The 14,875-nt window shown below is 39.8% G+C and overlaps 1 protein-coding gene across 2 annotated transcripts in view; it reads right to left on the minus strand.

Moving 5' to 3' along the window:
- Window positions 1-14,875, minus strand: part of ASAP2 (ArfGAP with SH3 domain, ankyrin repeat and PH domain 2) — a 108,422-nt gene that overhangs the window by 7,159 nt on the left and 86,388 nt on the right. For both annotated transcript variants that reach the window (XM_081945041.1, XM_081945042.1), the window contains exons 17-25: window positions 13,127-13,316; window positions 10,869-10,954; window positions 10,565-10,680; window positions 9,806-9,873; window positions 8,200-8,313; window positions 6,825-7,077; window positions 2,085-2,246; window positions 949-1,108; window positions 24-85 (exon numbers count right to left, since the gene is read on the minus strand). In XM_081945041.1, the coding sequence (XP_081801167.1) occupies window positions 24-85; window positions 949-1,108; window positions 2,085-2,246; window positions 6,825-7,077; window positions 8,200-8,313; window positions 9,806-9,873; window positions 10,565-10,680; window positions 10,869-10,954; window positions 13,127-13,316 (1,211 nt within the window). The remainder of the gene's footprint in view (window positions 1-23; window positions 86-948; window positions 1,109-2,084; window positions 2,247-6,824; window positions 7,078-8,199; window positions 8,314-9,805; window positions 9,874-10,564; window positions 10,681-10,868; window positions 10,955-13,126; window positions 13,317-14,875) is intronic.

Below are 14,875 nucleotides of genomic sequence, written 5' to 3' on the forward strand. Positions count from 1 at the left end.
ATAAATTTTAAAAAAATAATTACCACAAGACTGCAGAGATCCAGGGCCCTTACTCCTGTTAGTTAAATTGGATGATTTGTCATTCCTGTTTAGAAGGGAAGCAAAGGTTATTCTCTATCACTGCTTCCCATTTAGCCCGTCGTCACCATCCCATTTATTTTCTGAAACAATATTCCGCGTGCTACTCTGTATTGCACTTTTATACGTATTGGCCAACGTTCAACTTCATCTTAAATATCTCCTCAAAATAAACATCTGACAAATTATAACAATGATAACAGCCAGAATGTTCATAAATAGTCATTCTGCCGACAGAATTCTAGAAATTCAAGTTGCCACGCCTAGAGAAGCCTTAAGCTAAAAGAAGCCTTCTGCAAAGCTTACAGGCAGTACTAGTTTTCACTGCCTTTTGACTCCTTCCTTCAACTATGACACAGCAAACTATGAATTGGAAGTTTTGGAGAAAGCGTGTCACATGGACAGATGCAATTTTGTTTTTTCCAAATTATACTTTTCTGTTTAACTGAGCAAGTAACAGAAACCAGAGGTAACAAGAGAAAATTTTGGTCAGCCTAAGACCGAGATAACAAAAATTTACATAAAAATAAATATTACCCCACAGTTATTCTCCAAGCATGACTTCAGTTCAAGCCTGATGTTTTTTCTCTCTCATGACAATAAGAGGTGACATCCAGATGCTCTTCCACAATTTTCTTATTAAAGCTTACCCACCTCCACCCTCCATACTTTGGAGCCTATCCTGCCTATTGTCTCTCTTCTGTTTTCTCTTGCTCATCCCTTAAGAATGAATTAAACCAACAGAACAAAACCTTCAAGAACAGCCACTCAGCGGAAAGTGCAAATCATTAGTACAGCTTGACATTCAGCCACAGTTTGAGCATATCTTTTTTTAACCAGAACTTTTAGAATGTGTATCTCACAAATTACCCAGACAGAGGCTTTTTCTGAGATATTCGACTTGGAGGCTGTGGAGGAAGTGGTGGTGGAGCAGGTTTGGCCTGTGGTATAGTTGGTTGTTTTGACTGCTGGTTCAAAGCTTCAAAACCACAGGCTGCCTTTGCAGCTGGAGGTGCTGAAGAGAGGATGTCTATAAAAATGCATGGACAGTAAGTATTCGGATGATAAATGCTGGAATGCTTGAAACGAGTCCCCCCCACCCCAATAACATAATGCTTTAGAAACTTGTTTTATTAAAAAAAACAGAGAGAGGAACATAATCTTCGCTTTATACCAAAAATTAAGGCTCAAGACTCAGGCTACAATCCTAAATACTCTTTTCTGGAATTAAGTCCAATTCAGTGAAATAAGAATATTTTTGCATATGCATGGAAGAAATTGAATTGTAAAAAGCTAATCGTACACGGTCTTAGGTGGACACATTATAGATTATATAGGACACATTATGTTTAGTTGTCTCATTTGAATAGACTCACTTATGGGTATAGCTACCTGCAATTCACTGCAATATTAAGATAGAATGGACAGAATATGCAGAGTGCATGCATTCAGTAACAAACTCTTCAAAATTCTTCACTATTTTCACTGCAAGAGACTGCCCTGGCTGCCCCTCTGGAAAATCATACACTGAAAGCTAAACTAACAGAAACCTGATTAATTTAAGACACTTACAGGATGTTAATTTCATGGCTGGTTAATATACTAACCTTCCTGAGAGGCGTTTAACTTTTTTTTTTAAAAAAAATGTAGCTATAGCTACCCATCTCAGCCAGGGTCATCGCATCTGTAATAATATTTTCCATGAAATATACACAGCGCTGGTATAATTTCAGAAGCAATCAATAGCAGACCATCCCAATGCACAACCAAGATATCGAATAATATTGCATACAATCTTTTAAAATGTGAGGACAGCCTGAACTCTTTACAAAGCTACCTGGAAATACCATGCTTGAAAGAAATTGCGGATATTCAGAAACTATGATAGGAAACCTACGTTCACCAGAGAGAAAGAAGAGTAAGAATGAGTTGTGGAATGGACAGTCAAGGCCAACCATGATTAGATGCAGCAAAAACCAAGAAAGCAGCGGAAAGAGCAAACATACTTGTAGATGTTACACGCAATGGTGGAACAGGGGGATGAACAGTTGGTGGATCTGATGAAGACCTTTGCCTGCTTATGCTTTCCATTCCTAAAGAATTTGTCTTCCACAGTGTGTTCGATGAAGGAGTTGTCTGAACAGCACTGCCAAGAAATGAAGACTGAACTAAAAAGAAAGGAGAACACTGTATCATTATTATAATTAGAGTTGGCTGTGAAATGAGCAGCTCTACTTCAGTGGACTGGCTGCAATCCAGAAGTACACGTATTTCAGATTTAAAGAAAGATGGGGCCATTTCTAAGGCCCTGTTTGGACAGGTATAGCTGCCATGAATCTTGTGACATCTAGGTCTGGTTCAGGTATTACAAATGCAGAATACCTCCATTTGAGGGTTCCAGGCCAACATTACTCCAGTAACGTCCTTTTTCTATATTCATGTTTTCAATACAAGCATTTAAAACACAAATGTTTTCACTGGTATAATGTACTCATGTTGAACTGCATTCTGAAATCATGTTCATTTGCAAGAACAAACAGGAAAGTTACTGACGGCACCACAGAGAGCAGGTCTGCATTTTTTAAAAAAAAATATTGCAACAGAGCTTCTGGATAACTGTGCCATTAGTCAATTCAGCTACGGCTCTCTATGGAGTCAAAACTTTCATATTACTTTCAACTTTCAACAGGGCATATCATCAAGATGTAATTATATTCCTTCATCCAATTTGTTTAACACACTTTTAAAACACAGAATTATTGATGCATTAGCCGATTCAGCCAGTACCATAAATGGTAGTATAAATCATGCTATTAAAGGAAATGGATAAACCAGGCAACTGAATTAGGATGCACAGGGAATACAATTGCTTTCTCTTATCCCAGTTGATGAGCTGGAACTTTAAATCTTCTGATATGATATGATGGCAGACAAAGCAATGATAGTTACTCCCACGTCCCATGATTCCTTTTTTCACCTTTTTGTGGCAAGTCAGTTGCCGGATATGCCACAAAACAGATATGTAAAGGGGCAGATGACAGATGAGGAAATGAATTGGCGAGTCAAACAACTAGTATGTTTCCGGTTACATCAGTTATCTTAAGGATTTCTGATCATGTCACAGTTGGTGAGGTGGGGCAAGGAGTGTTATATATGTGAATTCATGAATCACTTCTTTCCTGATGATGTAACAGTAGCTAAGAAGTATTTTGCTGATAACCCCCGAACTACAGTAATTGGTTTTCAAAAGCAGGAACAATAGCAAAGCTGCACAGTTTGTTAGCTGATGATGAGCACAAGCAGGACCTATTTAGCTTGAGAGTATAACCTGTGTAAATCACAAAGAAGAAAGGAACACCCAAGCTGATCTTGGCTGGGCTTCTACACCCTTCAATGCTGTGATTTCCTTTTAATTATCTGTCGTCACAAAAGATTAATTATTAAAAGGTGGTTCCTAGAAGTACAGCACTACATTCTCTAACAGGGAGGTGGACACAGTGCTATTATTATACCACAAACTCTAGGATTCCTCTCCTTTGGATGACCCGAATGGCACTACAGGAAATAGCTTCCTGTGGACACAACTTCCTGACCCTGCTGTATCGGCATCCTCCATTCAAAAAGTTGAATGTTCTGCCATGCCAACTTTTTGTCTGTTTATTTCTGAAGAAGAACCAAGAGCAAAGAAAAAAACCACTTACATCAATCATCCATTTGTTTCAAAATGCCCACACCTGTTACTTCTCAAATTCAATTCAATTTTCAAAGTGCTTTATTGTCCCACCTTTCTGAGCTCCCAATAAGCAGAATAATGACAAAATCCTCATTTTACCAGAATGCTTGCCATAAAGTCTATGTTTTAGCGACAATATTCTCTTGAAGGAAGAGCAAAAAATATATTAAAAATTACAAAACATAAATACGTAGCCAGCAGCCTTGGAAACACTTTCCACGTCAACCAGCTAAGGAGCTGTTGTTGCTGCTCACAGGCAACCTACATATAGAACAGGGGTCCCCAATTCCTGGGCTGTGGCCCGTTGGGAACCGGGCTGTACAAGCAGTGGGCGAACGTCAATTTGCGCAAGCGATGTGCTCATGCACCCCCTGCTTGCACGGAACCATCCTCTCCCCCCTCCTGCCACCACCACCAGTCTGCAGAGCAAGAAAGGTTGGGGACTGTTGATGCAGAGGATGGAGAAATGTTTCCAAGCTCATCCCTTGCAGTGACACACACACAGAGCATATACAACTTCCACTCCGTCAGTGGAAAGAGACAGCCATGACCCTGACACACTTAAGACCTCTGACATTCCTTGAGTTAAAGATCAGATACACTTCTATGCCCTTCAAAACTGATTTACCGTATTTTTCGGACTATAAGACGCACCAAGATTTTGAAGAGGTAAGTAAGAAAAAAAGGTTTTTGCCTTCCCTCAGCCCCCAGCAGCACTCTGCAAGCTTCAGCAGGGCTGGGACAAGGCAAAAAAGCCATTTGTTTGTGAAAAATGGGAAGCGCTCCATGGCTCAGGACCTAGTTACTTGCGGGATCGTATTCTGCCCCATACATCCCTGCGACCAATCCGCTCGCACAGAGAGGGCCTCCTCCAGGTGCCGTCCACCAGACAGTGTCGAGGGCCGGTGCCTAGGAGTAGAGCCTTCTCTGTGGCGGGCCCAGCCCTGTGGAATGACCTCCCTCCGGATATTAGGAATACCTCTGACCTCCGCTCCTTTCGTGTAAAGCTCAAGACCCACCTTTTTCAAGTTGCTGGCCTGGCTCAACTTTGATCCAACTATATCGCTCCTGACGGGTTTTTTTATTTGGGGTATTTTAATTGCATTCAATTTATTTAGGGGTTGTTAAACATTGTGTTTTTACTTGTTTTTATCTATCAGTTCACCTCCTCCTTGTATATGTCATGTATATGTCTTGGTATATGTTTTGTTATATGTATGTCGATATATTTATTTCCTATGTTTTGTTGTACGCCGCCCCGAGTCCTTCGGGAGAGGGTGCGGCTAAGAAATAAATATTTATTATTATTATTAGCGGGGGTGGGGCTTTAGGAGGCCAAAAATGGCTGCATTCGGTATATAACATGCACCAACATTTCCACACGCTTTTAGAGGAAAAAAAGGTGTGTCTTATACTCTGAAAAATACGGTATATGTGGTCCTCAATTTACAACCATTTGTTTAGTGACTATTCAAAGTTACAACAGCACTGAAAAAAGTGACTTATGACCATTTTTAAACACTTACGACCACTGCACCATCTCCATGGTCATGTTATCAAAACTCGGACGCTTGGCATGTATTTATGACCGTTGCAGTGTCCTGGGGTCATGTGATCACCTTTTGCGAATGTCTGACGATGAGGAAGCCAGATTCACTTAATAACTGTGTTACTAACTTAACTGTAGTGATTCACCTGTGGCAAGAAAGATCATAAAATGGGGCAACGCTCACTTAAGAACTGTCTTGGTTAGCAATGGAAGTTTTAAGCTCCATTGTGGTCATAAGTAGAGGACTACCTGTATATGTTCAGGCTATTGTGAAGAAGTGAAATAAGATTATCTATCTGAGTGCATATTCTTGTCATAAAAATAAAAAGCACACGAAGCCCTCCAAGGGAAAAATTCCAAGTGACCTTCAGATATTTTCAGCTATTAAACTTTACGTTGCATTTTGGATTTTAAACTCATTTTCAATTTCATTTATTGAATAAAACACTGAACGAGAAGGAAGATCTGGACAAAAGGTTGAAATCTGATTGCTCTTATTCATAAATTATACAACACTGTAAATTAATGTTGAAAATCAGATGTAACCCATTATGTGGAATAGTTCCAACTTGTAGGGAGTGAAAATTCTTCCTTTTTTCCTTCTTGTTCCTTCTCTGTTTGGTTTCTACATCTTCAATTGAGCATTTGACCAAAACTAGAATATTATTTCAAAAGCTGACAAACATTTTCCCATGATTCTTTGTACAACTGATACACTTACACTATCAAAGAAAGCCACTAAATTAAGGAGCCTCTCTAAGCACAAGCCACATATTGTAAACAATAATCTCTACTGTTAATTATTACAAGGTCAGAACTGCAGAATTTATGACAGGGTCCAATTAGAGAAATTGAAATCCGGGGAGATTTAGATTTGCAAGCTGCACTGCATATGTCACATTTATTTCCAAAAGAAGCTATTTATACACAGCAATTTGGCCACTAAAATCAATAGAAAATAAGCGGTAGATCAAATATCCTACTTTAGAATAGAGCTGTTGTTCATAGCAAGAAAACCCAAATTTCTACATTGAGAAATGATGTAAATATTTGTATTGTTGATGGCATTATGTTCTGGCTTCTACATTCATTTGCATCTTCAAACAACACAATTAATGGAACCATTTGTTGATATAAATTAGAAATCCTATGTGATATCTACTAATACAACAAAAGTTGTAATAAAAACTTTACTACTGTATGTTTGCTTTTGTTGTCTGATGCTTTTTTTCCTGAAAAATGACAGCCTAATTCTAATATAGCATTTAATTTTGGCATACTTTTTCCCCCTTCTCTATTTTGAGTATACAGAGGAATTTAATTCCAAGTTAAAAGGAAGCGATGCATATTGTTAATATTTATTTGGACAAATTGACAATCAATCCCACACCTTCAAAGGGAAAAAAAGAGAACCGAACAGTTTCCAGCCGTTCATCATCTTGTCAAATATGAGAGCATTAGTACCTTTCCCAATATTTCTGGGTGGCAAGGGTGGTGCATTGGTAACAGGTGCTGCAGGTTGAACGGGAGGTGGGCTGCTACTGAGAACGGCTCCATAGGTCTCATTTTGTAACAGGCTTGGCATAAAACTTCTCTGCTTGTCCTTGGCTACATTGGCAGCATCTCTTGCCAGAGAGGCGACATTAGGCTGAAGCTGGCTTGATCCTAGCTGATAGAAACTTACAGGTCTGTCCTCTCTTCGACTAGGGCTGGCTTGCTGTAAAAGAAAGAAGAATTCAAAAGACAGCCACGTTGTGAAGTATTTTTGTGTCCATGCTATCAATGTAAGTACACAACTTTGTTGTGGCATAAGGCAAATGAAGCTGGTAACATTCAATCATGCTTTCAAATTAGTACTATTAGTTGTGTATCAACAGCCCTTAATCTAATAAGATTTGAGATGGGAGGGGAAGTAAGAGTAGGAGAGAGGGCAAGAAGGAAGAAGAAGAAAGGAGGAGTGGGGGAAACAGAGGAGAAGAAGAAAAGAAGGAGGAGAGGAGGAAAGAAGAAGGCAGAGAATGAAGGTTGAGAAGATGGAAGGAGTAGGGTTGTTGCAAAACAAGATGGAGATATGGGGTGGCAAGAAAGTGACCCCAACTGTGTTTTCTTAATAGATAAATGTTAATAGTACTTACAAGAATGTATATTTGTGAATGTATTTGAAAGGAAAAAATAAAAAACTTTTATGTAAAAAAAAAATCTGATAAATGGGAGTTTTGGTGAATGACATACCAACCACAGCAGCAATTTGTGAGTCTGTAACCGTATCATGATTTTGGACAGCAATCACTGATATTCTCAAAATTGTGTAATGGACAGGAAAAATTGCTTGCTCCTTATTTATTCCTTTTTTGCTTGTCTCATTTGCCATACAGGTAGTCCTCAACTTATAGCCATTAATTTAGTGACCGTTTGAAGTTACAATGGCACTGAAAAAGTGGTCTATGATCCCTTTTTAACACTTACAACCATTTCAGCATTCCCCGGGTCACATAATCAAAATTAAGATGCTTAACAAGTGGCATGTATTTATGATGGTTGCTCAGGTATCCCAGGACCAAGTGATCAACTTTTGCAATCTTTTGACAAGCAAAGTCAATAGGGAAGCCAAATTCACTTAATAACCATGTTACTAATTAACAGCTGCAATGATTCACTTAACAAGTATGACAAGGAAGATCGTAAAATGGGGGAAAAACTCACTTAACAACTGTTTTGCTTAACAATATTTGGGGCTCAATTGTGGTCATAAGTCGAGAACTACCTGTAGCCTGTTACCTGAGAAATTAGAAGTATTTAAATGTGCTTCAATAAAATCATGAAATGTTTGAATACGTACCTGCAGTTTTTCATCCACATCATCATCACTTTCATCTAAGTCTTCGTGAAGTAACCGCCATTCATATTCTACGTGAACATGAGAATTAAGCCTTCCAGCCAGAGCCTGAGTAAGCTAAAGGACCAAAGTTAGGCTTTATGGAACCCAGTCGATGTCAACAACTTAAATTCCAAACCTTTAAACAGACCTGGAACCAAGTTATTTTCTATCCCTTTCTTTTTTAAGGGAAAAATTATGTTGAAGATATTTGAAGAAATTTCTAAAGGTTTTGAACGTGAAGTCCTATTTATAGAGCAAATAAGAAACATCCAATTGAGGGTCCAGCAATAACATTATTTACATACTATTACAGTGATGGTGAACCTATGGCACGCGTGCCACAAGTGGCACGCGGAGCCATTTGTCAGGGCACGCGAGGCATTGCCCTGTCAGCTGGCCAGCGCGCATGTGCGCGCTGGCCAGCTGAGTTTACCTTTTTAAAAGCTATTTTTCGCCTTCCCTAGGCTCCAGAGGCTTTATAGGAGCCTGGGGAGGGCGAAAAGAGCCTCCCCCGCCCCCTGGAGGCTTCAGGGACCGTCCCTGGAGCCTTCGGAACGCTTAAAACCACCCTCCGAGAAAACCGGAAGTGACTTCCGGGTTGCTCGGAGGGTCGATTTAAGCGTTCCGAAGGCTTCAGGGCCCGTCCGAGGCTTCCCTGACTCCTTCGGAGCGCTTAAAACGACCCTCCGAGCAACCCGGAAGTCACGTCCGGTTTGCTCGGAGGGCGGTTTTAAGCGTTCCGAAGGCTTCAGGGCCCGTCCGAGGCTTCCCTGACGCCTTCGGAGCGCTTAAAACGTCCCTCCAAGCAACCCGGAAGTCACGTCCGGTTTGCTCGGAGAGCGGTTTTAAGCGTTCCGAAGGCTTCAGGGCCCGTCCGAGGCTTCCCTGACGCCTTCGGAGCGCTTAAAACGGCCCTCCAAGCAACCCGGAAGTCACTTCCGGTTTGCTCGGAGGGTGGTTTTAAGCGTTCCGAAGGCTTCAGGGACCGTCCGAGGCTTCCCTGATGCCTTCGGAGCGCTTAAAACCACCCTCCGAGCAACCCGGGAGTCACTTCCGGTTTGCTCGGAGGGTGGTTTTAAGCGCTCCGAAGGCTTCAGGGACCATCCGAGGCTTCCCTGATGCCTTTGGAGCGCTTAAAACCACCCTCCGAGCAAACCAGAAGTTGACCGAAGCAACCCGGTCCCTGAAGCCTCCGGAGGGCCTCCGGGGAGTCGGGGGAGGCTCCTATAAAGCCCCTGGAGCCTGGGGAGGGCAAAAAAAGCATGTAAAAATGGGGGGGTCACGCGTTGTGCGCGCATGCGCACTGGGGGGGCACGCGTTGCATTATGGGTGCGGCACGCCTGCACTCGACCCCCCTGCACTCCCCCCACTTGTGGCACGCGAGCCAAAAAAGGTTTGTCATCACTGTACTATTATGTGACACTAATAACTGCATTGTAATTCAAATGTACTCCCTCCACATATGGTTGTGTACATGGAAGGAGTTGTCCAAAGATATAATAGATTATATATCATGGCTACTCAGCTAATGTAAGGGAAGATCATTATGCATAAATCAAAATCTTACCAGCTCTTCACAGTGTGCATGCTTTAAGCGTTTAGCTATATCAAGTGGTGTTTCGCCAGCTTCATTTGCTATAAATCAATGAAAGGAAAAGTTTATTTGCTACTTTATATTACTAAAAATGCAGTATAAGTAGCTTACAAAATGAAAATAATATTAGGAACAGTCCAGCCAAAGACAGACATATTAGTTGCTACGTATTTTAATTTGCTTTCTTTAACATGGTGGCTCCATATATTTTAGTGTGCACCTCCTATATCTCTCTCATCAGAGGGTCATACTGGATGAAGATTAAGGGAACCAAAATACAAAACATATACTGGCACATTGTGTGTGTGTGTGTGTGTGTGTGTGTGTGAATTTACCCATGGGACTAATTCATGTTTAGTGCAGTGTCCACATTAAAAAATAGGATAATGAACTGAACATTTTTCTCACTTTATAGAGTCATATATTGCCATCTGATTCCTGTGACATTGGGAATGAGGTCATATAAAACTGTGATATTTTATACCCATTGCCTGAGAGTTCAAATTTTCTATCTTTTAGACATATGGTTCAATAATATGTGTGTGTGTGTGTGTGTGAGAGAGAGAGAGACAGAGAGGGAGGGAGGGAAGGAGGGAGGGGGAGGGAGGGAGGGAGGGAGGGAGAGAGAGAGAGAGGGAGGGAGGGAGGGAGGGAGGGAGAGAGAGAGAGAGAGAGAGAGAACGAACAGCAACAAATTTACCTCAGACCTTTATGTTCCTAACACTCCTTTACCTATTTCAATTGAAGCCTTCCCTCTCAGGAGCAGTTTCAGGCACTCCACATTATCTGTTAAACAGCAGTAATGCAGAGCTGTGCTGCCTTTACACGTCTGCTTGTCAACATTGCAACTGCACAGGAGGAGAGGGAACAAAATTACTTGGCATGTAATGGCATAGAAGGTTCTCCAAAGCTTGCTTGATTCGAGATATTCAGACAGTTGTTTCCATCAAACTTAACATTTAATGAAAGGGTCCTTTCTTCAATTCTGAGTAATGAAACTGATATGCAAACAAGTATTTAGTCACAGATGGCCCACCTGTTCTGTACCAAGAAGTCAACTATGTGAAGTGAAGTCCGATCTACCGATCGCACGGCAAGATGAAGGGCAGTTTCATCTTGTTCCTGAAATAATAATAATAATAAAAGTCTTCTAACCAGTGCCAAGCAAAAACATGTTTAAAAATAAGTTTTGAGTCTATGATTTATTGTTGCACCATACAATTTTGGCCATTGTATTCAAATTTAGCTTTCAAAATTACTTGAAAGCCAGATTTGAGTACAGTGGCCAAAATCAAGAAGATAAGGCAAAATTAAGAGGCACCCTCTATTTATTTTCCTTTGTGTTACCCTGGGTCTATTTTAGAGGATTAACCCCGGGGCCTCATAAATTCTTGTTTTGCTTTGAAGTGTTTCATTAATAGATGTTGAAGGTCAACAATCACATTTTTTTTAAAAAAAGTGCCTTCTCTGCTACCTAAATGGCAGAGAACTGACAACAGTCAATTGATAAATTAAATGGTGATACTAGAAAGTAGTGTTTGATTTTGTAAGCTAAACAAAAAAGAGACTTCACCAAATCACCACAACACTGTATATGAGAACCAGTTTGGTGTAGTGGTGACAGTGTCTGCCTAGAAACTAAGAGATGGTAAGTTCTAGTCCTCCTCTAGGCATGAAAGCCAGCTAGGAGACTGGCCCAGTTACTTTCTTTCAGCCTTACCCACCTCACAGAGATAAAAATATAATAAGTAGACGTAAGATGAACTGGACAGTATGGATTGCAAAATAAGAAAACTGGTAACTAATCTATGCATTACATAGTAATATGCAAGATCATATGCAAGATGGAAGGACCTTTACATTGACTGAAAGGGTAGCTGTGCTAGGAAGAGGTGGGAGCCTCTGGTTCAGGATAATTAACACTAACATTAACATTTAATGAATAATAATCCTACACTATTTAGATTCCAGGTCATTTTAATATTTCAAGATGAGGGCAAACATTAAGGAGGCTAAGATTAGTCATGTTCAATTTAGAATACATTCTGCCCTTCAAGACTGTTGTATCCCATTGTATAAATGGTCAGAATACAACTTCAAAGCCTATATAAAAATTAGTGTGCACTTTCATTCTCATTTCTCCCAAGACAGGATATACACATTTATGTATCCATTTTCCTGATATACAAAATAACTTTTGAAATGTTTTCTATACAGGCTTGTTTCCAAAACTGCACCAATGGTTCTTAAAATTCTGGATTAGCTGCATTCAATGATGCTGAAATTTAAAGACAAAGGTAAACAACAAAATTCACGCCTAACTCAATGGAGGTATACATGATATGTATGCATTTGGAGAAAGATGTAATATGGAACATTATTTACAATGTTTTACACTGTAATATTAAAAGCTTCCAAACTACTATAGATGAGCTAAATTACTTAAGCAAAAACATGGCTATAGAATGGAGTGTTTTAATTGGATATTACTATCTCAATAATTTAGCTTTATAGGAAAAGACAAAGAACATTTTTAGATGGTGTTGTTCAGCTGTAGTCAAAGAAGACACAGAATCTAAAATATTATTTAGCCAATTAATCTCCTTTCAGTGCAAGAATAAACAATAGAAATAAATATCGCCATATGGACAAACCGGAAGTCACAATTCCCGAACTTCTGGGTTCCCTGTTTTTGACCTCCAGAGGCTTCAGGGAAGCTCCTGAGGCCTCCGGAGGGCATTCAGACGAGGCTGTTTTCGCCTTCCCCAAGGGAAGCCTCTGGAGCTTGGGGAGGGCGAAAAAACTGAGGCAAAAGCAGGGTGGGTGTGTCTGTTTGTCAATGGTTGCGTGCACATGCGCGTGGGAGGTGTCACGCGCATAGCATTATGGGTGTGGCACGCCCGCATACGACCCCCCTGCGCTCCCCCCCGCTTTTGACACGGGAGCCAAAAAAGTTTCGCCATCACTGACCCAACACAATAACAGAATAACTGAGTTGAAAGGACCTTGGAGGTCTTCTAGTGCAATCCCCTGCTCAGCCAGAAAACCCTATACCATTTCAGACAAATGGTTGTCCCATCTCTTCTTAAAAACTTCCAATGTTGGGAGCATCCACAACTTCTGGATGCAAGTTGTTCCACTGATTAATTATTCTGTCAGGAAATTTCTCCTTAGTTCTAAGTTGGTTCTCTCCTTGATTAGTTTCCATCTGTTGCTTCTTTGCTTCTTCTGATCTAATTTTTAAAAATAGAGCATGTGTTCAAAACTTGATTAACAGAGGGTTTCTGTACATACATGACCATTTGCTAATGGAATTTTCTCGGTTAGATCCACCCCGTCAGCATACACTTGAACGAGTCCAAAGATGTCTCTTGCTCTGACTGCTTCACAAAGGTTTTGTAGCTTAGTCACATTATCAGTGTATTTTTTCCTTGCATATTTTCTTTCAATATATTTGGCATTAATATAATCTTTTCTAGCATTCCTGAAATGAGATATGGCATACACTGTAAAATGGTGCACGATGAAGAGCTGAAATACTTGTTCTGCAAAATACATAATGATATTCATAAATCTTAATTTTAAAAAATGGCTCATATAAACGTCATGGATTTTATTTGCAGTATTGTAATGACCTTTCCCTCCTCTTGACAATCTGTGAATGTGTTGCAGTTGTGAGCATTGATTTATCCACTGGAAAACAATGATCCAAATATGTGGAGATAAATGCCTGTAAGTGGTCTTCATTTCCCCAGCTACTTGAAACAACTGATAATCAATTCAACAGATATGTTCCCTAAATTATTCAAGGGAGATTTCTAGACTGAATTTAGGAAAAAACCTTCTTCTAATGCTCTTTTTTACCGGAAGTCTGTTAAGTCTTGAAAGTTTAACAGTTTACTGCTAATATGGAATTAACAGAAAATCTGCTACAAATTCAGAATCGCCATGGTTGCTTGCTAGCAAGGGAATTTTGGGAGCTGAAATCCACACATCTTGAAATTGCAAAATCTGAAAACTGATGCCCTAAAGTTTCCCATGTGTCCAAAATCTGCTGTAGAAAGTCCCTCAACTCTCCAGAACTGATTTTGAAAGTGGAAGGGATGCTGAAGACACTACCATAATAAGGGAAATTCTTTCAGCATAACATCCAATTCCAATTGGCATGGGCAGAACCGAACAAAAGTCTGCTTCTACAACAAGCTTTCTACTCCCTGCTCACATACGCAATCTCCTGTGCATGCCTAGACTTTGAAGAAACTTTGCCTGCAAAGTGGAAAAGGTAGTTCTGTCAGGAAAAAAAAGGACTATAGTGATTTTAAGATTGCCAGGTGACTATTTATAGATTTCTAGAGGGAAAAAACTCCCATCATTCCCTTCTCCTTGACACGCCAGAATTTTTCAGCAATTAACAGATTCTTATTTCCAAATTAGTTTTCATACTACTAATCGCTATTTTAATATCTCGCATACTGTCTTGGGGAAGAGGTTATCATTTGCTTTGATTTAAATCAGTAGTAACCAACAGTTATTACTAGATGTGATAACTACCGTAGTAAATAATTATAGAAATTGCATAGGATTCAAAAGGTTTGTTTTGTATGTTTTGTGCAAATGGGGCAGATGGTCTAATTCTTGATTCATCCCTGTATGACTTAAGACATCAGCAGAACCTCTTATCTGAAAAGGGCCAATTTTCTCTTTTAGCTTTTAAGATTCAGTAGAGCTAGAAGAAGCAATCTCTTTTAAGAGATTGCTCTTAAATCACTATTTTTATTTATTTATTTATTTACTGAGCGCTTATAGACCGCCCCCTCTCCCGAAAGGGACTCGGGGCTGTGTACAGTCCCTATCAGAAATACATCATATAAATAACTATAAAATTAAACAATTAAAATTATTAAATAGATAGAGACGAAGGAGGATAAAAAAGGTTTAAAGAACTGTACAGCTGAGTAAATAATTTAAAACCCCAACAAATATCCCATAAAATTAAATTTAAAAAACAATTCCCTAAAAAACCAGTTAAGAAATGTGTTTGCC

The sequence above is a fragment of the Natrix helvetica genome (assembly GCF_964273705.1).
Source record: "Natrix helvetica genome assembly, chromosome: 2".
Lineage (NCBI taxonomy): Eukaryota > Metazoa > Chordata > Lepidosauria > Squamata > Natricidae > Natrix > Natrix helvetica.